We start from the raw sequence: 25,744 nt of genomic DNA, 5'->3' as shown, positions 1-25,744 counted from the left end.
TTTCTTCGGCAAGGGAAAGGGCAAGCTCGAAGCCGCCACCGTCCCCATCAGCCTCTCAGATGGAACCGTGTGCGGCCAGTAATCATCGATCATGGGACAGGCTATACATCTCGGGGCACCAAGCGCACTGGCACAGGGATTACTGCCAGCCGCCGCCACCACACCCACCACGGCTTGAACCTTGACCCGCACTGCATCCCAGGGCCCGGTGGTGCCGCGGTCGCCACGGGCACATGCAGAGGAGATGCGCAAACATCACACCTTCCTGATGCCGAAGCAGCGGCGCCACCCTGCCTACGCGCCAGACTCCCCAAACTAGGAGGTCTGGTTCTCCAAAGAGCACGACGCGGCCCGCCGCGGCAGTGTGTAGCTCAAACTCGGGTTCGTGCCGCCGCCCCCAGAGGTGGAGCCGGAGGAGGAGGCGGCCTACCAGGCCGCTTCGAAGGCGGCTTTGCAGCGCACCCTGGAGGAGAGTCAGCGCGAGGAGGACGCGCTAGGACGGTTTGCAGGAGGCCCTCGCGCTGTCCACGGTGAGGGACTATGTCCAACCCCCCCCCCCCCCCCCATCGGCCGCGCCCAAGATCGGCCCCGACGCACGCTGCGCCCACGCCCACGCCACCATAGGCGGACCTCCACAAGTGGTACGAGTGGTAGGGCTGCCTCCGCGAGTGGGTGAGCGCGCCGCCCGTGTGGCTGGCGCTACGCCGAAGTAGGAGGTGGCCTACCTCTAGCAATGGAGGGCTCGCCGAGGCGTGCGATCAAGGACGGCCAGTGGCGCATGCAGCAGGAGCTCGAGGAGGAGGAGCGCTTGCGGCGCTGGGCACGAGAGGAGGAGCAGGACGAGGAGCGCCGGAAGCTCGTGGAGGAGACAGCGCCACAGACTACGAGGAGGCGGCAGGGGCGACGTGGCAGCATGTCTCCCCTTAGGTGGGGCCACCGCCAGCCTTCGTCGACCTCACCTGCCCGAACGACGACGCGTAAGGTAGCGGCGGGGGTTCGCCTGGACAGCAGTTTTTTATAGTTTTTAATTATGTTTAATAAAGTTTAAGTGGACTTTGGCAGACGTTGATCGGCCGTTTAATGTGTAATTGAGTTGACTTTATTTTAAATTATGCGCATGTGTTTATTTTATTTTTTGACCCACGCGAGAAATATGTCGGTCCCTCATTAGAGGCACCTGCCGACCCAAATCAAAAAGCGGATAAATCCGTCCACTTAGCCGATCAAAACGGACAAAATCCGCGTCCATTTGGTTATCGCGTTGGAGTTGCTCTAATTGCGATCTGCTTTTTTTCCTTTTCTGCTTTGCAAGTTCAAATGGGAGTTGTTATTTTTACAAGTTTTGTCTTCTTCTGCAAACCCCATACAAAATAACAAGAATATTTACTTTAATTAACAACGGTATTGCATACCGCTCTTGAAAGCAAATTAACTGTTGTAGGGTAAAAGAGCAGCATACTCCATGAGTAGATCGTAGTGGGAATCTTACTGTTTTACTTGTGACCATACAGGGGCAATAATGATCTGAACCCGTGTCAGGCTCTGGCTCAGATCAGACTAGCTAGCTTGCAACTTTACTTCAGCGTCCTTGGCTTCATACGGGAATACCGGACGCACGGGTAGTGAGTGTCCGAATACGACCCAGGTCACCCAGCCACGTTCCACTTCTCCACGTCGCCTCGGGACGGCTTGCCGGGATCGGGTGACTACTAGCAGCGTTTGACAGGCTGCATTAGATCGGGTCATTGCCCGCACGGGCAGGATTTAGTTCAAAGTAGGCTTGGGCCTGGCTCTGAAGGAACGGTCGAATCGGCCGTTTTTTCTGAGCCAGGCTCGCTTGAGCTAGGCATGGCGAGCGCCTGCACACCTGGGAAACGCAGGAGATGATGTGAAGGCTCATAACTCTCCATGCCCTCTCCTGTCACCTCCCTCACCAGTTCAAACCCACTACCCCTCTTTCATCTCATCACACGTTCGGTTTCTCTGATGGCCACGCCGCCATCTCGCCACGCCCCGTCCACTACATTCATCCCCGGCAGCAATCCAATCCAAGAGAGGTGGATTGCCGGCCTCTCCGCAACCGGAGTAGATCTGGCGGTGGCACTGTGAGCTCGCTCCCCTTTCTAGACCATGTCGCCGCCCCGGGCCAATGCAGCACCGACGCCAGTCGCTCCAGCTCCGCCACCGGAGCCGGTGGTCCTCTCCTTCGGCTCAAACATGGCGGGATCCAATACCCACCGGCGATGTCCTTTGCAGGCCCCTCTTATGGCGGTATTTTTACTACCATATGAGTGTTTTCTCCTCTGCGTCCGGTGCAAGGGGAGGGGAGCTCGAAGACGCTGGCGTCATCTTCGAGCCGGCACAGCATGAGGTGCATGGTCGCAGCCGGAATGGCCGGGTCCTCTTCATTGGCGGCGGCAGCACCCCTCTTCCCGCCGGGTTTTTCACCACGGCTGGCATACGTTACACCGGCAACCCCACTGTAATCTTTCAAATCTCCCTTTGCTTCCTACTTAGGGTTCTCAGGATAGTTCTAAGTGTGTTAGATTAGATTGTGGACAATACATTGGACCTGATTCGATTGGATTCGATCGAATTCAACCGCATTCGATCATAATCTACTGTTTTGGGGATGAACCAGAGTGCATGCGTACTTTGGTCATCCCACATGGCTGGATTGTTCATAATGCAGTGTTAGTTTGCATCGTTTTAGTGCCACATTGTAACTTTGTACTGCCAAATTGTTAGTTTGTAGTGGCACATTCTTACTTTGTACTGCCACATTGTTAGTTCTTAGTGCTATAACTAGTGTATATGCTACTATTCTTGCTGCTTGTTACTTCTTAGTGCTCCTCTTGCTCTTGTTGCTAGGGGACGTGAGTGCATGTGCCATGCAAGTAGGTCATACCTGAATGCCAAAAATAGTACTCCCCCCATTCCACAATGTAGTGCGCCCGTGCTTCCTGAGATGTAACTTTGACCGTAAATTTAACCAACGTGACCAAATGCGGCGGGAGCAAAAATTATACCACTGAATTTACGGTCAAAGTTAGATCTCGGGAAGTGCGGGCGCACTACATTGTAGAATGGAGGGAGTAGGTGCAAGTAGGACATGTGAGTGGTGGCTTGATCTGATCAGTGTTAGCACTGATAACTGTAAGCACTGATCAGAGTAGCACTGATCATGATCATTGTAAGATCTGTTCAGTGAGCATAGATGATGTCCTACTTGTTAGCTTTGATCATGTGTCATATGTTGCTAACTGATGTCCATCTTGCTGACAAGATAATGAACACGGAGGGGTACAGAGCCGTGGTGGTGTACAGGTCGTCGCCGGCACAGAGGGGCCGGAGGACCTCACCCCCACCAACCGGTGGCTGAAGATGGTGGTGTTCCTTGGCAGGCTGGACTACATGAGGATGCCGCTAGGCGCTGGCAGGAGGACGAGGATTGGCCAAGAGGAGGGTGCACGGGAACCTATCAGGTTCTACGTGCAGATCAGTGACCATGAGGACATCGCCATGCTCATCATCCCGCGTAAATTTAGGCCGGTGATGAAGCAACAGCTGGTCAGCGGCCCTCCTCGCGTCGTGAGCCTCTCCTCCAACAAGTGGTGCGAGTTCTGGGTCCAGGTGCAGATGTTCAAGGGGCACATTGTGCTGGGGCGCGACTGGGACTACTTCTGCTGCCGGCACAAGATTGTCCCCGGCGACCTGGTTCTCTTCAAGCTCTCCAGCCTAGGGCTTGATACGTCTCCAACGTATCTATAATTTTTGATTGTTCCATGCTGTTTTATTATCAACCTTACTTGTTTTATAATTATTGTATAGTCATTTTATATCATTTTTTGGTACTAACTTATTGACATAGTGCCAAGTGCCAGTTACTTCTTAGTGCTCCTCTTGCTCTTGTTGCTAGGGGACGTGAGTGCATGTGCCATGCAAGTTGGTCATACCTGAATGCCAAAAATAGTACTCCCTCCATTCCACAATGTAGTGCTCACGTGCTTCCTGAGATGTAACTTTGACCGTAAATGAGTGAAATAGATAATGTGCTCACCAACCTTCTCCAATCTATAAAAGACACGCTAGTCTTTGTGGTCTTTCTGTAGCCTTCACATTATCAGGATAGTACTAGCAGCCGAACGAACACATATGGAATCGAGGATCCCAATCGAGAGAGCGGTGAAAAAAAAGATAGGTTGGATCAATGTAATCAATGGAGAAATATGAATGGGAGGCATTTGGAAATACATCATCTTGAAAAATTATATGGGACGTATGGATAAGTATAGTTCAAGTGTGTCGGAGGAGGAAAGGTAACGGCAACATTGAGATAATCACAGTTGCAATGGAGGGGCTGGTACATGTCAGCGGCCACTATCTACTACACGAATTTCACATTCTAAAAACTGGATCGGTTTTTGCCTCTCTGACTCCTCAACCCCGCGATTGCCATCAATTTTTTCATCTCGCTGGAATCAATGTGTCAGCCATCGGGCTAAAGGGGTGAGTCAGATTGACAGAGGAAGCCAGGTCGCCATCGTGCTAAGGCCCAATAGGACCAGCACACCAGTACAACAACCTTCCCCGATGAAGAATAACTTAGATCGGAAGGATCCAACCCAAAGACACATAAACCTAGACGAGGAACGAAGATATCCATGAAAATCCACCAAAGATAGAACTGTCGGAGACATAGCTCACACGCCCACCAACGATGCTAGACGCACCTCCGGAACGGGGATTGGGAGGGAAGACTTTTATTAAATCTACAGGGAGACATCACCCATCTCTTCTTCCTGAGCACGACACAAACCCTACCAAAACTGAAATGAATGTTTAAAATTAGAACCCTCCCGCCGGCCCTTGCCAGGGTCCACCGCGCCCCGATGACCCTATGGCCACCGGAGACGAGGCAGACCTGCGGCACACCGGGAAGAGGTGGATACCCTAGCTTTTTTTAGGAGGAGTCTCATTTTCTTTATATACTTATATAAAGGGGTGTACAAATTTTCTGGGACTTTCATATTTATAATTGTTTTCTTAACGACCATAGTTTAGGTTGTTGAAATCCAAAGGATTATCAATGGACTGTAAAAGTAACTTGCTAATATATATATTTCCATCCCATCTTACTAATACATGTACTTGCATATATGTATTTTCGCAAGCTTTAGATACATCCCTGACTCATTAATCCCATAAGTTGAGCTATTAGCAGCAACCACACGAAGTAAGTCCCTAGGAATTATAAAAATAATAATGGGCTAAAGCTCAATAATTCCAACAGTTATATAGGTACGTTTGTAAGGACCTATGATACTAATATATGTCATTAAGCTTTTCGCAAAAAATACCTACTATTGAAATAAATAAATAAATAAATAGATAAAGAGGGAGTATTTTATATGTCCGGTGGAGATGCGGTGAGCAATCCCAGATCTAGTTAGAGATTGTTTTGTCTTAATAAATATTATACAAAGACTTGAGAGGAGTTTTAATTTGGTCAAGTGGATACTTTTGTTGATCCCGATTTGTGATCCGAGAGAGAGCTGACTTTTTATGATGCCTATTTATGAAGGGCAGTGGTGACAACGGCTTGTCAGACATATGGTAGTTTGGTGGTCTAGCAATCTCAATGCAATTTTTATTATGTTTGAGATGTTTTGAACTTCTACATTCATCTACAAGGAAGACCCGCAAAACAGCGATATATGTTTGACCGGTCATTTTTGTTCAATTTTGCAATACAATGGGGACCCTTTATCGCCATGTGACGTGATTCGGAGGTCCGTTTTCCGGCAAAAGCGAGAGTAACATGGGGGAGCTATACCGGAGTCTGGACATCCACTTGACAGAACTATACTTATCCATACGTCCCATATAATTTTTCAAGATGATGTATTCCAAATGCCTCCCATTCATATTTCTCCATTGATTACATTGATCCAACCTATTTTTTTTCACCGCTCTCTCGATTGGGATCCTCGATTCCATATGTGTTCGTTCGGCTGCTAGTACTATCTTGATAATATGAAGGCTACAGAAAGACCACAAAGACTAGTGTGTCTTTTATAGATTGGAGAAGGTTGGTGAGCACATTATCTATTTCACTCATTTCCGGAATTTGCATCATACTTGAGCCTTAATTACCATTCTCAAAAGAGGACTGGCTACACATGTGCTCTGCCACCACTTCCCTGTCTCACCCTAGACTCTAGACTCAACACCAAGTTGCCAAGCTTGTGGGAGACGAGCATACACTGAAACCCAAAACAATGGTCAATGTTATAGCGTCATATACCATCTGAAATTTGTGGAAGGAGTGTCATCCTCGAATCTACATCAACGCTACCCACCGCCCCTTAGTGAGCTAGCCTTCAAGATTCCAATTGACATGTCATCCTTGATTATAGGAAAGAATGTGGCCTACAACCTTCCGATTGTTCGTTGCTTCTATCCATTCATGTTTGCTTTGGCAGAGAGAGGAAGCCCATCAATGTGGTCCATGACACAGCAAGGTTGATGAAGATGGCTCTGGATATAGCTACCTTCCGCACAGTATCAGAAAAGGATTATAGATTGGATTGCCTTGTTCCAGTCGAGGTAGCGGCATAAAAATTCTTCGACAATAGATTTGATGTTTTGGGGGGTATATAGGCGAAGGGCCAAAAATGCGTTCAAAGGGTACCTGTAAGCTCCACACGCCCTAATAGCATTCCCCGGACCTGGGCGCGGGGCATTCGCGACTTGTTAGCCCTAACGGTTCGTCTTTGCAGGTTTGGCTCCACAATGTTCTCCCTATTACGAAAATCTTAGTAGGGATATTTTATGATTTTTATCGCTTCGTAAAATACACTTTTCTGTAAAGCAAAAAACAACATTTGACACTCTGTCAATAATATGTTGGTCCAGGAAAAGTGAAAATGTTATATAGAAGTCTGTACAAGTGCAACAAATATGGCATGAACATGACAAAAAAGTTATAGTTACCTTTGAGTGTTTTTATGAACATGACTTAAAATTTAGCCATCAACTATTATTGCACTTTCAATTGGAGAGGAAATATTGAGCCATTTTTTATGAAGTGACATTTCTCTTCTTCCTTCTTCAATTTAGCCACCTTGTAGTAGTTTGTCCCTGATTCTTACCAGAATACTCTGTCTTCTACCATTACCTTAGCGTTACCGCTACATGGCCTCCATAGAAATACGTGACATAAACCTCTTTTTACATCTTACTTCCTCCATCTAGGATAAAAGGGCCCATGAACCTCGGTAAACCGTTTGAATTTAAATGGCCGCAGCAATTACATTGAAAGTATTTTTCCTCGATTCTACTCCAGTTTGCCGTGTTAATTACAACTGGGAGCATGCATCCAGCAAAATGCTCCGGTCAATACGCCGGACCAGGCATGCTAAAGAGAATGCATGCAGCCAATTAAATTGCTGCAATCAATTAAGTTGCATGGAGGGGGTATATGATTTTTGGAGAAGTTTGTGTTTCCCTATGCCTCCCATCCATATTTCTCAACAAATTGCATTGATCGAACCCATCCCAATTGTCACTGCTATGTCCCCTCTTTAGCGCCACGACTCTGTTCATGTTTGTTTGGCTGCCGGTACTATGCTTATAACATAGATAGAGGCTACAAGAAGTAGCGACTCTGCATTTTATAAGTGCAGCTCATGCTTAGAGCGAGAAATGTTGTTGAGCACATTAGCTATCCATCAATTAATTTTATGACCAAATCTTGGATTTTACGTCGTACCGAACCTTTATTTATTTCCCTTTCTCTAGAGAGGTATCACAATACATGTGTGCTCTGATCCATTGTCACCATCTAACCTTGGCATGTACACTCAATATTGAATATCAATTCTTGTGGGAGAGCCATGCTCCCATTATAACCTCATACACCGGCTGCATTCTGGGGAAGGAGTGAAATTCTTGGATATCTCCACGATCCTGCCTCCAGCCCCATCGTATCGGACTTCAAGATTGCAACTGAGGTGAATCCCCTGATTCTTGCAGGAGAGTAGCGTAGTGCTATCTTTCTTTTGGAAAGACTTTTTCTACTTCTGATCCTTGTTAGGTTGTAAAACTTCTCCTTTTTACAATGAACTTGACCATTGATGGCGCACGTTGCAGCGCCCATCTGTTTCTATGGTGTAATGTTTGGGATTGATGTGTATATATGGAGGGATTTTACTTGTCAGCAGGCTACCTAACATATTATGGCGGTGTTTGGATTCCACCTAAGAATTAGACAATTTTATTGGAATATTTATGTCTCCATGGTGGGGAGTAATAAATTTCAATTACTATGTTTCCTGGGGTTACAAATCCTAAACCCTACTTCCATGACCCAGTAAAAGAGTTCCATGATCTACATCGGTACCAAAGGATCGAATCTATACATGAATATGGGTTGTGTGTATGGGGGCAGGGACCATGGGCTTCGATCCCTTTGCAGACTATTGTAATTCAAGAATTCATAAGAGATCTAAGTAAAATTGCAAAGATCAACATAAACATACCAATATCAACGTAAGTGTTATTCAATAAACATCAAGAATGATTTTGGTGCTCACCTCGAATTATTGGTCAATATGGCAATGGACACCCTTATGGCAAGTGTCATTTTAACTCATATAGCAATTACCTTATGGTAAATCAAACATCAGGCCACAGTAAAATTCAAATGTGACAGATTGTGGATAAAATAATAGAAGTATCACAAACATAATTGTACCATTTTCTATAAGGTTGTGGCTCTTAGTTTTCTATAGCCTTTCCTCTCCTATCCTGAACATGGATTAGTCTTTATGGTGGCTCACAGGTTTTGGCATACTTCAATTGCTCTTGTGCTCGCCATTCTTGACTGCCTTTAGCTTCACTAGTGCCACCTCCAACTCCTTCTCAGTGTCATTGTCTTTCAGCATTTGATATCCAACTGTTTCTTCTAATTTACATGAAAGACGGAATTGATGCAACCTTTCTAGTGTCAATGACACACATTAATGGTGATAGTCATAATTAATTATAGACAAAAGAAATCTAAGGAGCTCATTGAAGGTTGTTTACTTTGCCTTTCTCCTGCAGAAAGCAAACAAGTAATGCTTGGTAATTATAAATTTAGGAATATCATACTCAGGCACCATGGCTATTGGGTTAAGTGTACGACAAGGTATCAATTGTTCATCTGGAGGATGACGATATTTGTTACTTAGAAACAACTAATGCATGCTTTTTGAATGTAATATGAAAATCATGTAGAAAGGCGTCCTTTGTAAAACACGAGAAGTTCAGAATCAACAGATGAAATGCAAACCCATCACGCACAATCCATTGTTGCAACATTCCATGGATACACTGGATGCCTTACCTAACATTGCCTTCCTTGCCACTCACAAATTAGAGAGCAAAAAACAGTGGTACCTAATGCATTACCTTCATGTAGTACTACACTACATATCTGAAAATGTTCCACATGATTCAGAGGAAGATAATCTATATGATCAGAACAAGAAAAATACTGATGATGATATATACAACAAAATAACTTTAAGGTGTCGATAGGCTCCTATATATTATACTTAATAGTTTGCTAACCCGTGCATATATAGCCATTGGTTGCTTTTACTCACTTAATCTGCTGTAAAGAAAAAAAATGCAGGAAAAGGGCATATGGTAAGTAAAAGCGCATATTGTAAATACTGAAAGTACACCATAGATACTACTTGAGGTTCATATAAAATATAAAAAAGGTTTACATGTTGTCAAGTAGATGATTCAAAGGCTATGTTTCTGCAAATCTAGGCTTTCCTTTAGTTAAAGAACGTGAGGGAAAATACAAATCCAGATTACAAGCTAGACTGCATATGAATTATTGCTACCTGAAAACCAAAAGAGAGGGAAATAAACGAGACAAATATATGGACTATGTTTAATAGGTTCAGTGATTTACTGCAGAATCCAAAAATATCGACGTACGTGGATGAAATGTCAAGCTATGTTAGAAGTACAATGAACAAACAATTTAGTATCAATGCTCTCAAGTAAATAAATGGTACTCTCCATTCTTGGTTTCCTCTTCTGAATCAAATGGCACGCAAAATAAGCATTCTATAGTCTTTAAACATGAGAACTGAATGGATATGGCATTCTATAGTACCTTTTGGAGTTGTTCAATCGTCTTCATGCCAATCGACTTGATCTATTCAGAATCAATATTGGCGAGATTGTCTTGTTGCCGAAGATTAAGGAGGCTGAACGGATTCAGCAGTTCAGACCCATATGTCTCCTTAATGTTAGCTTCAAGATTTTCACAAAAGTGGCTACGAATAGGTTAAACTTGATAGCTGACCGTGTTGTCCGTCCATCCCAAACGGCCTTTATGCAAGGACGAAATATACTAGATGGTGTAGTAATCCTGCATGAGACCGTCCACGAGATGCACCGAAAAAACATGAGTGGAGTGATATTCAAAATTGACTTTGAAAAGGCATATGACAAGGTCAATTGGTCTTTCCTTCAATAGGCCCTAAGGATGAAAGGTTTCTCCGATAAATGGCGCCAGTGGATCCACAATTTTGTAACTGGAGTTAGTGTGGCCATCAAAGTCAATGATGATGTAGGTCATTACTTTCAGACAAAAAAAGGACTATGGCAGGGTGACTCTATGTCCCCAATGTTATTTAACATTGTCGCTGACATGTTGGCGATTCTGATTGAGCGCGGCAAGCAGGACGACCAGATTGCAGGAGTAGTGCCACACCTTGTGGATGGTGGCCTCTCTATTTTACAATATGCCGATGACACAATTCTTTTTATGGAACATGATCTGGACAAGGCTCGAAACCTGAAAATCTTGCTTTCAGCGTTTGAACAAATGTCGGGTCTCAAAATAAACTTCAATAAAAGCAAATTGTTCTGCTTTGGAGAAGCCATTGAGGCGGCGGCCGATTATGCTGACCTATTTGGTTGCGCACATGGCCAATTCCCGATCAAATATCTGGGAATACCGATTCATTATCGACGCCTCACCATTGCGGAGTGGAAGTATGTAGAGGAGCGTCTAGAGAAACGGTTGAGTAGTTGGAAAGGAAAACTACTCTCAGTTGGAGGACGGTTGGTTTTGATTAACTCTGTCCTCACAAATATGGTTCTCTATATGCTTTCTTTCTTCCAACTCCCAAAAGGGGTCCTAAAAAGACTGGATTATTTTAGATCCAGATTCTTTTGGCAAGGAGACGGTGAAAAGAAAAAATACAGGCTGGCCAAATGGAGCGTGGTTTGTAGGCCGAAAGACCAAGGAGGGCTCGGAATTCATGACTTGCAGGTCAAAAATGAGGCCCTACTCAGTAAATGGTTGTTCAAACTTCTTACTGAGAATGGTGTTTGGCAAACCATGTTGCGCAACAAGTATCTAGGTCAAAAGTCGGTGTCCCAGGCATTTTGGAAACCTGGCGATTCGCACTTTTGGGCTGGCCTAATGGCGGCAAAGAAACATCTCTTTCGCTTTGGGTCTTTCACGATAAAGGATGGGTCGGAGATTCGTTTTTGGGAAGACGTCTGGCTAGGCAATGCCAGTCTCCAAGAACAATATCCAGGCTTATACAACATTGTTCACGATAAGAATAATACTATTGCGCAAGTGCTCAGTTCATTCCCGCTGAATATTTTGTTCAGGCGGGATTTGATTAGCCCCCGACTTGTGTCATGTCATAATCTTTTATCCTGACTGGATTCGATTTACCTGACACAAGGTCGGGATGTGTTTTGCTGGAACCTTACTACATCAGGGTCTTTCACTATAGACTCTATGTATCGTGCGCTCACACATTCTGAGGTACCAGTGAGTAATAACAAGAAAATTTGGAAGTCCAAGATTCCACTAAAAGTGAAAATTTTCTTGTGGTATCTTCGTAGGGGGGTTGTGTTAACCAAAAACAATCTCGCACGACGCAACTGACAAGGGAGTAAGAAGTGTTGTTTTTGTACTCATGACGAGACAATCAAACACCTCCTTTTCCAATGCATGTTTGCGCATTCTACGTGGTCAGTCATCCAAATAGCGTCAAATTTGTATCCGCCCACAACTGTTGCCAATATTTTTGGTCATTGGTTGGACGGTATTTCAAATAGGTTCAGAACGCTAGTAAGGGTGGGAGCGTATGCCTTAATTTGGTCGCTTTGGCTATGTAGAAATGATTTTGTTTTTAATGGAAGAAATGCTTCTCCTCTACAGGTTATTTTCCACTGTACACAATTGCTACGTATGTGGTCTATGTTACAACGACCGGAGGACCAACCGCTGTTCAAGGCGGTCTGTATGCGATTGGAGCAGGTGGCTATGGAGGTTTTTTCCCAACATGGGTGGCAACATAACCTCGGATCGATCCACCACCTCCTTCGACATAGGCATAGTGTCGGTCTATAGGGCTCTACTGTTGCCGATTTGTCGGTTTTTTCATCAATTTTTTTGTCAGACCTTCATATTGGGCCGTGTGCATCATAGTTATGCAGAGGCCGGGTGTTACTCATAATGCTTTGTATCTGCTTGATGCTACATTTGAGATAATAAAATCGCCCTTTATCGAAAAAAGTACGTAGTTAACTAATACCAGAAGGCAAGTTGTTTCATTGTTCTTACATGCCCACTTCCTGGCAATTAGCATGTACATCATTACAACTCTAAACAGGTCAAAAACATGGAAAAGACAAGTACTACAGGAAAACTTAACCTCTTCGGCTCACTGGTCTTTATTCTGCAGAACAAGCAAGAGCTTTATTTGTTATCCATTAAGAAAGAAAGGAAGAACGAAAGTACAAAATGGTTATACAACACTAAAGCCTTGTGCTCTCCAGGTGATCCATCTACCGTAGCAACGATTACTCATGGATAATGTTTACACTGGCCTCTGTATAAGGTTAATTAATTTCATTTTCAGTTAATTCACATTCATATTGTATGAGTTACTATGTATGTGGAATTTCAAGCCACTTTTGCCTTGTCGGACCTTAGTCCATCTGTGAGAGGTTCCATGAGGACCTTCATTCACATTCATATTGATACTAGTTGTATGTACTACCAATTTCCAAAAATGGGAAATAAGATGCGGCAAGATACAAGCACAATATGCAGAAATGTTCACGAAAAAACTGAAGGAATTGAAGACAAAAAGGCACTGTCAATTTAATACTCATACCTCCAACAGAATCATCTAATCAGCCATGGATACTGAATCTGGATACCTAGAATTGGAGCGCTTGTATTCATCCTCCTCATGCGCCACCTCCACGGTGTAGGGGCTCAAATCCTTTCACGGTCAGATCGTGCTCCCTCCCATTGTCTCCCTGGGAACCAGGTCGCTCCAGCGGGCGCGTTCGTTATACTGTAGACAAAGAGGAAGGAATCGAGGAGGAGAGGAATATGCCCCTGCCGCCATCACCACCTAGCCAGATGCGATGTAGGAGGAAGGACTGCCAGAACGAAGATGAAGAAGAGCAACCAAATTAGTCAACCATGACCTTGTAGCTAGCTGCCCTTTCACGGCTGTAATCTGGGGCTATTGCTTGGCGATATACAAGTTTCCCTTCAACCTCTTGCCTACTGCTCATGATGGCTCTCTATCGGACTGGTGGTTAAAGGCTCTAGATGGTATAGGCACAAGCAGGAAAAAGGATCTCTCATCTCTAATCATGGCGGTTTCATGGCATGTTTGGAGTGAAAGAAACAACCATATATTCAATAACAAGGTATTCCTGAAGGTCGCTGAGAGCACCATCAACGAGCTCAACTCTTGGAGAATCGCTGGATTTAGAGGAGCTCAATGGACTGGCGCAGGATAGCATTCTTTCCTCCTTCCATTTGTATAGCTTTTACTTCTCCTTTCTGGCTCTTAGCCGTTCTGTAAATCTTGAACTGTATCTCTTGGGGTGACTCATCCTATCTTAATGAATGAAATCAGCACAATGTTGTTTTTCGTCAAAAAGTATTTGTCGAAGTATGGAGGGTGAGGAAGGAACAACAGGATGGTAGAGATTAAATGGAACACAGGGAGGAGTAGAGGAAGAGCAAGGAACGCCATGATAACGGGCCTGCAATTATTCGCTGAGGCGAATGCGGCGCATCCATTGCCATTAAAGATCCTCAATCCCCGGCATCCATTGCACTTAATGCTCCCTCAATCCCCGGCTAGTGGAATCCAAACAACACGCGACGGCTCGCTAGCTGCCCCGTCGCCGCCCCCTGCCATCGCCCTGAACCTGCATCACCCTACCTGCCGGCAAGGCCTCCGCGGAGCATGTGATCGATGCCCTATTTTCCAATTAGAAAAAAGAACATACGGCTGACTTGAGGCCTAGTAGGCCCAATTAACAACAGGCCGAGAATTTTGTTGCCAGAGCAGCGGCCCAGCCCATGTAGCGTGAACTGTGCGGCAACAGAAGCCCAGACAAGAATGGAAGAAGATCCAGCGGTCAAAAACTCACATAAATCCAAATCCAACGGTTGAAAATCTTGATGGCCTGAGAGGGCCGGAATAGTGCACGGTTGTAATGTCTCTAACTAGATCATCAATGGCGCGCGTTGCTGCGCCCGTCCATTTTATCAATAGAATGATTTGGATTTTAGTAATATATACAATTCAACAAAACTTGATACTCCCTCCTATCCAAATTAATTGACATTGGTTTAAAATATATTTAAACCCGCGTCAATTAATATGGATCAGAGAGAGTAGTACTTTCATGATAAACAAAGTAGGAGGATGACATAGTGACACATATATGTATAGATGCAATTCAGTCATAGAATCTATTTGCACAATAATCCATTTTGATAAAAGAATAATATAAATATTTGTAAGAAAACTCTATTAAAACTATATAAAAATTAAATGGTACAATATCTAAACTGGACATATACACAATGAAAAATACATAACAATTATTGTCAAATATTGTAAATTAACATAGGGTGGGACAACACTGCATACAAATACATGGAACAACAATACATAGTTCAACTTAAAAATGACACTGTACAAATTATGAACCCCTCAAACTAAAAGAAGGTACCCAACTGATTATTGTACAAGTTCATTCATTATTTATGATATTGAGTAAGCGTGTTTTTGATCTCCCCACAAGTTAATTAGTGGATATTTCTATAGCTTTACTATGTTAGAAAAGGTAATATAAATTCATCAAACAATCATTGATAATATAAGACAGAAATTTCATTCATCAAACAATCATTGATGATAATATAAATTGCAATATAAGACAAAAATTTAATTACGAAATGTATACCAAATTCTTTGTCATCTTGTTTTTAAGAGTTTGCAATGTGAGCACAAGAAACACACAAAATATTTCAATTAAGTGTGGTGCTAATATTGTTTACTAAATTATAAAGCTGCCCAAAACCATCCAGGTATTGAATTACATGATGATGTTTACTGATCCCAAAGAATGAAAAAAGAAAGGCCTTCCAGTCAAAATGATGCCTGCATTCAGGTTCGTGCACTTTGAATCAAAGTCAAGCTGCATAGGATGCTAAACAACATGTAAAGATGACAAGATCAAAAAGCTATAATTTAAATGGAAGATAACAGTAAAGCAAGCGCTACAGTTTGTTTCCAATTTTATAACCTTCTACAAAAATGTGCCAGTGGCTGTACATTTCTTCTAGGTCCATCTAATCACTTTAAGCATAAATTCATACTGCAAATTATCATATGAGAGATGCAGGCTTTAAGTGCCACTGCATGGTGCAAACTTTTCTATTTTGTGTCATTTTTATAGTAGATTTTTTTAATCTAGTGCCATATTTAAAGTTAAACTATCGATGCAAATGTCATGATTCTTTTCTGAACGTACAGTCAATTTTCTTGCCAGGAGGCGCAAGGGAAATTTCTTCAAATCCAAGAATTCCATTCTGTTTTGTGTAAAAAAAAGATCAAAGATCAGTAAAAATAGGGAAAATGTCGAGGGAAATGCACTATCGTATTAAGAGATATCATATTGTGTACCAAGTATCAACATCATTCCCAAATCAATGATTCACCTATGCACACATATTTATTTATCTAATAAAAGGATAAATAATACTGGTCTAAGTAATCAGTCCTAGGCCCAGGTGGAGGTTGTATATAAGAGGTAACTGAATGCCAATGGTTTTGATGTGAGTCGACCTAGGTAGGGATCAGTTTTTGTGAAGATTGTTTTTCATAAGAAATCGTTAGTATGTGGAGTCATATGCTCTTAGTATATACGATCAAGACTCTTAACAAGACAGATAATGTCCTTCCAGTCCCAGCTATCAAAGCTGGGGTGATTCTATGGGCAATTAAATGTCCCAAGAAAGTGGCGGGTACATTTGCTCAAGTGGATCTGGCTTGTTAAGGGGGAGTTTGGTTCAGAAGTCCTAGGATTTTTTTTAGTCCCAGGGACTAATCAAAAAAGACTCTCTAATAGAGTCTTTTTCTAGTCCCCGTAGAAAAAGTCCCTCCCGTTTGGTTCCTAGGGACTTTTTAGGGACTTTTTCCTAGTCTCTGGGACTAAAAAGTCCCTAAACCAAACACCCCCTAAATCATCTGTTTGTTAGTATTACATATTATGATATAAGTACGTGTGTGCCCAAAAAGCGTGCACGATTCTACAATTAGGAAGATGTATTTGCCATATATTGCTTATGGTTCCTACAGAATGGTAAACAGTGGCAAAAACAAGAGTCGGAGCGACTATATAGTAATTACATTAGAATGAAAAAAACAGAAAGACATTTTCATTGTACAATAATATAGACAGAAAATTCTTGTGCATTGTGGATTTACTGAATCAACGAATCTTATTGATCTTGAAAACCACCAGCTAAAACTCCTGAACCTTACTAATGCACAGGCATCACAACTCAGTTTTTTCATCTCTAATCATATACACAAACATGTACCAGCAGAATATTATTTTAATTTTGACAAGATGGGTGTGTATCCACTGACCCTGTTAATCATCCTGTCAAATATGGGTGTGTATCCACTGACCCTGTTAATCATCCGGTCAAGTATGACAACACTGATGATTTCTTGAACACATCAGACGAATATGGATGGGTTCCCTTGCTTTCGTCCAGGCAGTGGTCAATGAATCCATTTGGTGGTATATGGAGCGGGAACGACGATAGCGGTGCCCTGACGCCGGAGGCTCCACCGCCACCGTCCTGGCTCTCGTGTGCTGACTGCTAGAGGAATTCTGGCCAACCCTCTATCCAACAACTCGTACATATTTGTACTTCAATTAATCCCAGACATCTATATCGTCTTATGGAATCTTAGATTGAAGGATTCACCATAATACATAGATCAATGTGAAAAATAACTGGAAAAAAGATGCAGGAATCTGAATAGGTGGTTGGGCATTTGACAACTGAAGAATGTAAGAGATGGCAGGGATGTAAGGTTCTGGGCATGTCTATATTGTTGATACTACTGTGCTAAATATATATGCAACACAAGCACAAAACACCATAACACAAACCCATGAACCTGAGAAACTTGATTAACTAACAGAAGGCCTGCCCTTACCATGCAAAAAAAAAAAAAGACTGCCCCTAAACAAAGAAAGGAAAATTAGCAGGTGACAGCCAGTTGACAGTTCTCATCGAAGACAGTGTCGACGGGGTTCGTGGCGGCCTGGTTCACTTTTGCATCACCGATGAGCCGCGGCGTCGTTGAAGGTGACGCATGACGGATTGGTCGTTGGTCGTGATCTCCATGGAAGCAAATATCCCGATCCTTGGCGAGGTCGTTGCGGCCGTGGCGGATCTGGCCGCCGCCATGGCCTGCGCCTGACCTGGTCGATCTCCCTCTTCTCTTCTCTTCTCTTCTGATGAGGTGAGGAAGAGAGGGTGGGAGACGAGGTCGGCGGCTTTGGGGGAGAGGATAGGAGGGGCGGAGGCCGGCGGCGAGGTGGCGTGGGGGCGCGTGACGGGAGGGATAGCGTGGACGATAGTGGCGGTGGCGGCGTATCTAGGTTTCTCGAGAGTAGTCGCTCGCCCTTTTCTCCGATGTGTAAATTTCTTCGTGGGCTTTGTGGGGCAGCTAGGCCCAATCAACCAGAGTGCTGAGAAATTGCCATCGGAGCAGCTGCCCTTTAGGACATTTAGCCCACTTAGCAAGAGAACGTGGGATAAAACGACCATCCAACGGTCAAAAACGATTTTGACTCAAGATCTGATGGCTGAAATGCTGATGTCCTGAGAGGGCTGGGAGGGTGCTCAGTTGTAATGTGTCTAAATAAATAAATGGCAGAGCTTCATCTTGTTTGGCAAATTAACTTCAAAAAATAGCATGTCATGTCCTACGAAGAAGGTCGAGTCTTGTTCCATGCTTGTCAGGGAACATTTGTAGTTTGCATTCGTGATAAGATGGAGGGCATGGGGAACACGAATATCCATTTCTGCACTCGAACCCATCTAATTTTGTTGAACAGTAAAATAAAAAAAATACTAGAAAAATTCAAAAAACTCATAATTTCTTTTGCATGGAAGGTGTTCTAGTGTGTGAGGTGGATGCCAATTTTTTGCGCACATCTGACTAGCTCTCAGAAAATGGTCTGAACAGTGCAGGAACCCAGACCCCATTTCTTTTTTCCTGAGAGCTACACAGAGGTCCGAGTGTGCTGAAAATTGGCAGGGACATCATGCACTCAAAAATCTTCCATGCAAAAACAAAATTTAGATGCTTTTGAATTTATAGCATTGAAAAAAATATAGAACAAACATAATTTGTTTAAAAGGCACTGAATAAAATGAAAAAAAAAGTCTAGAACACAGAATGGCCCATGGAAGATCATCCATCGCCGCGCGGTTGCTGCATTTGGTGGAGCAGCGTGCAACGAACCAAGTCAAGCGCGCACGCTTGGCATCTGGTGATGAGTTTAGTGAGGCGTGCCGCGGTCACTCTCCTGGTCTTTGTCATAGTCAGTCTGCTGATTGCTCAATTTAGCCAGTAGGTTCATGGAACTATGGACAGTTGAAATGGGGAAACCTGGTCAAAATGCATGGTCAAAATTACATATGGAAAATACTGCGCCCAAAGTAAACCTATGGGTTTTGTTTGCCGTCGCGTGGCCTTTTGCTGACAAACTGTAATTGGCAAAGCGAAACTGACGAGGCGCATTATTTCACCAACTCAAATTTTGCGGAAATGGGATGACAACAAATGCAATCAGCATTCTTCGTTTACAAACAAGCACAGGCGTAGTGACAGCAAGAATTTGAGAACAATTAATCATCTTCAACAAAACTGAGTGCTAGAAACAGAGTAAGTCTGTATTCTCATCAGGCTGATTTTGTACTACGTACAGGACTGGTCCGCTCCGCACTACGGACCACATGGAGTCAGACCGTTCATTGCCGTTCTAGAGTGGAAAGAATTTGAACATATTCTTTAAATTGACGGAACTTGGATAAAAACACATGCAATCCTCATTCTTTGATTACAAACAAGCACAAGCATAGTGGCAGCAACAGAAAGAGAGGAACTAGACATCTCTGAAAAAACAGAGTACTAGAAAACAGAGTAGGTGTTCCTCAAGAATCGTTTTCTCATCTTGGCCAATAGTTGCAACTTGTATACTCCTTCTGAGTAGAAGTGCAGCTTGCTACTCCCCTCCATTACACCAAAGCCCCAAGATCAATGCATTCTTCTTCCATTCGCAGTGGAGAAACATCGAGATCCCTCTCAGTTTCACCTTGCACCATATCACAGGCCACCAGCCAGCAGAGAACTTGGCGAGCTGGACTCATTTTCCACGTCTTCTCCCCAGCTGACATTAAATAACAGGGCATTACTTAGGAATACATTCCGTCAGCAGATGCATGTTCACAAGCTGAAAACGGTGCCAGGAATGGAAATTAGTACATATTCATATGGAAAATCTAACACGACATCAACAAAAAGGAGTTGTAGATGAACTGACCACTTATCGATGTGATTACAGTCCACACTTCAGAACATTCACTGTCCTTTTCAAGCACTGGATGTCTGGAATGTTTCATTTGCTTCAGCTGGAGATGCATGCACCCTGCTCAATTCTCATCAGCCAGAGTTGCTCCAGGTCCTCCTTATATATCATGGTTCCTAACATTTGGAAATGCCACCATATTGTAAGCACTAATTCTTCCCAACAATATACACTGGGATAGAGAAGGAATATGAGCTTAACCTGGGCCCAACTTAAATAAGCTGCATTAATTGCATCATGGATTTGGCCTTCCTCCAGTTGGCTCCTTCCTATTAACCTTCAGCAGAAAATCAGGTAATGTGCTTGTCCCAGGTTTGTCAAATTCTAACTTCCTGTGAAGTGTGGCAACGAAGTGGTGCTTTATTAAATTATAAAAAAAATAAGAGGACCGCAATTGGTAAAGGTGAAACTCTAAGAGATCAAACTGGTATGAAAAAGAACTACCTATATGTGGACTGTGAAGAGGACAAGTAACAACTAAGGAATTCAGGTTTATGTTAAAAAATAGTGTGTTTTTTCTTCTGTAAAATGTTAGAGGAAATAAAAGATGAGAGGAAAATCTATGCAGAAGAGCATGGATAAAAAGAGAAGTCACGTACAGCCATGGAAATTTAATACTGTAAGATACTCTTTTCATGTCAAGCAGGTAATCAGGTATGTAACACAACATGGAACCAGTTAAAATCCAAAGGCAGTAGCGCGGAGCCGCAAACATGAGCTCTTACAGACAAACATTGCATGCTTTCAGAAGGTGGTGGCAATCCAGTTGAAGAAGCGAAGTAGGGATGACAGCATGAAAAAAATTGTTGAGCATATGTGCAGCCGATCTTTGCTGCAAGACAAAAAAATAATTAGATAAATCAAAACTTGTACATAATATAGCGTACATACATCTCAGCTGGTACCTGTATACTGTCTGAACAACTGACCTGTCGAACGTCGCCGGTGCCCAACTCTATAACTTAAATGGGTTATGACTTCCTCCAGTTGGCTCCTTGATATTATACATCCTTCAGCAGAAAATCAGGTAATGCGCCGCCATAAGTCGCGTCAATTGCATCATGTGTTTGATCGTGCCACGCTCCACCTTGTCCGAGGTTTGCCAAATTTCAACCTCCTGTAAATTGTGGCAACAAGGGCGCTTCAAATTATGTAAAAGAAACAAGCGCAGCCAAACTGGTAATGGTGAGAGTCTAAGAGACAAAACTAACATGAAAAAGAACTAGTACTTCTGTTTGGAGAAGACAAGTAACAAATTATAATGCATATCAAGTATAAAGAAAAGTGTGATTTCTTTTCTTCTGTACAATATCAGAGCAAATTAATAAAATCTGAAAGGAGAATCGAAGCAGAAGACTATGGACACAAAAAACGCGACCACTTGAAGGCTGCGGCCTTGGAAACTTGATACAAGTGTAAGATACCCTGTACATGTCAAGCAGGTAAACAGGAATGTGACAAACACAACATTGAACTGATATCTTCAGACAGTGGTAGGTAAGCAGGTCAAATTTAAGGCACTAGAGCAAACATAACCCCTTGCAGACATTGAGACAAACAGTTGGTGTGCACAAAAAGATTGACAAATCAGCAGGGGTGGTGGCTGTCATTCACCAATTAGAAACAGAGAGAGAGAGAGAGAGAGAGAGAGAGGGAGAGAGAGAGAGAGATTCGATCTACAGGTACTTACATGAAAGCAAGGTGTTGCAAGGCGGCGACCTGAGCGAGGAACTCTGATGCGAGCATATATATATATATATATATATATATATATATATATATATATATATATATATATATATGCAGCCGATTTGAGCAGACAAGGGAATGAAGCTGAGAATATCAGCGCAGGTCATCTTCGCTGTAAGAGATGACAGAGAGAGATTAATAACATACATCTCAGCTGCTACTGCTTGAACAAAAGAGAGAAAACATAGATCGAGAAGCAAATCTGCGAGATGCTGACCTGTCGCTGTCCTCTCCCGCCGCAACGGATGACTCCACCGTTGCTTCCGCTTGTACACCGGATCCTTCGACGATGTGCTGATCCAGGTCATGGTGGCGTCGTTCCAAGGAAAGTCGCAGCACAGGACGGTTGGGGTGGGCGTTAACCTCACCTTCCAGCACACCAAGCCTCGCAACTTGAGCAGCGTGACTAATCCAAATCTCCTTGAGTCTTGGAAGGTGTTTGATACCAGTAACCCCTGATTCCAACCTGCCCTGTACGATTTTTATCTTTTCCAACTGGGGCGAGGTGCCTTCCTCAAATATCAACTCTCTCGGTTGAGACTCACAGAAAAAACTAAGATACCTGAGGTTTAAGAATGTTTCTTGTTTGAAGACTAGTTTTTCTGTAGCATAAGAGCCATAACAAAGATTAAGGGACATGAGCTTGGGAAGTGCGCCCAGTATTTTCATACTTTTATCTCCTTCTGCTAGATGGCTTGACCATAAGAAAATCTTCACCAAATGCACTAGATCCCCAAACCAGTCAGGCATCTCCCCAAGATCACCATGCAGAGTCAACGACCTCAAGAGAGGGGGGACAGAGGAAATAGAATGCAACCACTTGATACCACTTCCCCAAGGAGTAGATTCCACATAAAGAGAGCGGAGGGAAGTGAGCTTCTCAATAGATTCACACAGTATCTTGCTCTTTTGCTTGCTTGCCCCTACTGTAACACTCAGCTTTCTTAGCTTTATTAGCTCCCCAAGCTCTTTAACTGCTTTCCTACTAGTTCGCTGAATGTCAACATACTCTAGTATCTCTAACTCCTTCAAGTTGTTGATCCCTCTGGGCACCCTCACACCATTGGAGTTGGACAAACAGCCAGTCCGGACCATGTGAAAATCCATCATAAATTTCATACGATCGGCATGACTAACTAAAGGACTGAACACAAAAGGCATACAAAATGCGGACATGAAGCAGATCTTAGGGTAATGTAGGCATAAAATATGACGCATATTTCTTTTCCTGAATCGGAGGCTACGAAGGCATTGTAGTTTTGTGATCTCAGTTGGTAGTGATGCGATATAACTATTGTGAATGTCCAAAGTTTGCAAGCCCTGTAGTTTACCTATGGACCTTGGGAGCTTGTGAACATATAAACCTTCACCAGGATGGCCAATGATATTGACATATTTCAAATGATGTAACAACCCTAAAGCATTGGATTCTGTTTGTGTGAGTTCAAAATGGGCATCATGTAAGTCCAAGGTCCTAAGCATCTTGAAGTCGGGAAAAAAAAGCGAATGGGCCGGCTTCATGTATCTCTCACCAAAAATTGTTAATGACCGGACATGCCCCCAATCCATGCTTTTATTTGGGTGCTCACCACCATGATATGCTACATGACGGAAGTTCTCCCCTGTTATTGCACTCACATTATCCCATGTCGAGCATGCAAATCTTTCATCTCTAGAAATTGAGATCATGACATCACGAACGATATCATGGACTCGACAACTCTTCACAGTTCCCTCTATGTTCACACTTGATGATTGGATCATGCTTCGATTTATCAGGCAATCAAAGTAACTATTCCCAACATCTATAACACTGACCCCATGCATGGCTATAACAAAGCCCTCGGCTATCCATCTTTCAACCAGACACCTCCTTTTGATTTCATAATCCTCAGGAAATATGCTTAAATACAAAAAACATGACTTAAGATGAGAGGGCAAATGGTTGTAACTCAGGGTAACCATCCTTCTCATTGCTTCAAGGCTTCGGTTGCTCTCTAGCTCTAAGGGGATCTGGTTATAAATACTCTGCCACTCAGTTACCACTTTGGTGGCAAGCAAGCCTCCTAGAGTGAGTACAGCTAGGGGTAACCGTCCAGACTTTTTAACTATCTTCATAACTATTTCTCTCATGTTCTCATCATTTTCCATGTCTTCCTTACATTTCCTAGCCTTCCTTAGTAGCAAGTTTATGGCATCTTTTGTTTCTAGGGGTGCATGGTGGTAGATAAGAGATCTAGAAGATTCCAAACCACACTCCTCAGCTAAGCCAACATCTCGTGTTGTCACCATTATCCGGCTACCTTTGTTGTTATTCCTAGGAAAAACAGAACTACTGATCCACATCCAATCATCAATGTTCCATACATCATCAAGAACAACAAAGTACCTTTTGTCATGTAGCTTTTTCCTAAGGTAGTCAACCAGATCATCTGCTCGCACTACCTTCCCTTCAAGTTGCCTCTTCAATGCTTCATCACCAAAAAGTTCTTTGATCATAACTTTGAGAAGCTCCATCCTGGCAAATGACTGCGAGACAGTGATCCAAGCACAACATGAAAAGTTTTCAATACTTGTAAGAGTAGTCTTACCCAAGCCACCCATGCCAACCACGCATACTACCTTAGCGGGGCCAGTTTTGGCATGGACATCTATAAGATTTATCAACTCTTGTTTGGGCTTGGAAAACCCCACAAGTTCAGTTTCATCTATGTTGCTACCTGATTGATTGCGAATATCTTCCATGCGAGAATTCCTCTCGTCAATGGTTCTAGTGAGTTGGCTCTTCTCAATCAAGTTGTAACGTGTGTTCCTGCTGCTCACTTCCTCAACTCTTGATTTGAGATCACGGATCTGTATGGCGATTCGATGGCGGTCTTTGAGCTTCATCATCTTCCGCAACTTGCTTTGACTTGCCACATGCACCATGAATTCACCAAGGCAATCTTCAATATTGTAGGACAGGTCTCTTACTTGCTTGGCCCACACCTTGAGTAGCATGTCTTTGTCCTTCATTGCTTCAGCAGCCTCCAGGAAAGCCTGCATGGTCTCCAGCTCATCTTTGATGAACCTGCACAACAAAGATACAAAAAGAAACTTACAAGTTACAACACGCTTGGTTCCATTCCGCAGCAACATACAGAAATTTATATGCAACTACATGAAGAGAGTCGAAGCCCTACAATACATACATGGTATCAATGTGCCATTCTATATATAAGAGTTGAGTAAAACATTTTTCTTTTCTTTTTCAAGCAGAAATATAAGCAACAAGCGTGTCTCCAACAAGATGGACTAAACAGAAAGAAAAAAAGGACATGAGAGGCTGTGGGGATTAAACGACCTGAACAAGGAAATGCATGTCCACATACCAGATATCCTTGCGCACACCCATGAGGAGGCTCATCTCATTGGCGGCAGCGGATGCGGCCTTACTAATGGCGCCCACCATCATGGACCTCGCCATGCTCAGCACCGTCCCTGCCATTATCTCCGGCCAGCCGATATGATCCTCTCACAAACAGCACTTTGGTAGGATGTTGAGGAGTAGAAGGAACGAAGAAGCTAGGAGTAAGAAGTGAGCTCGGTGTAGCGAAACAATGCTAGCTGCAGCGCTGCTTTTATAGCGCGAGGACGTACGAGGGTTATTGTTCTTCTCTCCCAACGGTTATCTACACTACTACTAGATGAGAACAAGCATGCGCATGGCACGTGCTTGCCATGGGGCTAATTTGCAGCCTGATTACTGGATCAAATCCACCAAGCATAATCCACTTGGTACTAGCAAGCGTGCCTGCTTCCTCGTAAGTCGCAAAAGCCAGCACTAGTAGTAAAAGTTGTGAGCAAGCAGATGATTAGAAAAACGTAGCAACGCAGCTTTTGGATGTGCGCATGCAGCGCGTTGGCAAAAGCAAATGGGGAACCATCGATGGGCACCAACAACCATCACTATCAC

At 43.3% G+C, this 25,744-nt stretch overlaps 1 protein-coding gene and 1 long non-coding RNA gene across 2 annotated transcripts; both read right to left on the bottom strand.

Moving 5' to 3' along the window:
- Positions 1-20,283: 20,283 nt before the first annotated feature.
- Positions 20,284-21,138, bottom strand: LOC123088355 (uncharacterized). Its single transcript, XR_006441856.1, has 3 exons — positions 20,970-21,138; positions 20,766-20,872; positions 20,284-20,372 (listed from the first exon to the last, which is right to left on the bottom strand). It is a non-coding gene; the product is annotated as an uncharacterized lncRNA (long non-coding RNA).
- Positions 21,139-21,891: 753 nt separating this feature from the next.
- Positions 21,892-25,367, bottom strand: LOC123088351 (disease resistance protein RPM1-like). The gene is made up of 2 exons (XM_044510542.1): positions 25,161-25,367; positions 21,892-24,859 (listed from the first exon to the last, which is right to left on the bottom strand). The coding sequence occupies exons 1-2, from the start codon at positions 25,274-25,276 to the stop codon at positions 21,940-21,942; spliced, it is 3,036 nt and encodes a 1,011-aa protein (XP_044366477.1). The 5' UTR covers positions 25,277-25,367; the 3' UTR covers positions 21,892-21,939.
- Between the last annotated feature and the right edge of the window lie 377 nt (positions 25,368-25,744).

This window comes from Triticum aestivum, chromosome 4A, assembly GCF_018294505.1.
Source record: "Triticum aestivum cultivar Chinese Spring chromosome 4A, IWGSC CS RefSeq v2.1, whole genome shotgun sequence".
NCBI classification, from domain to species: domain Eukaryota; kingdom Viridiplantae; phylum Streptophyta; class Magnoliopsida; order Poales; family Poaceae; genus Triticum; species Triticum aestivum.
This window is presented reverse-complemented; position numbering and strand designations above follow the sequence as displayed.

Bases quoted from the DNA above. Each gene is read 5' to 3' on its own strand.
- LOC123088351 (XM_044510542.1), bottom strand. From the start codon at position 25,276: ATGGCAGGGACGGTGCTGAGCATGGCGAGGTCCATGATGGTGGGCGCC. The intron at 24,860-25,160 runs GTATGTGGACAT...TTTGTTGTGCAG, and splicing joins GGTGTGCGCAAGGATATCTG to GTTCATCAAAGATGAGCTGG.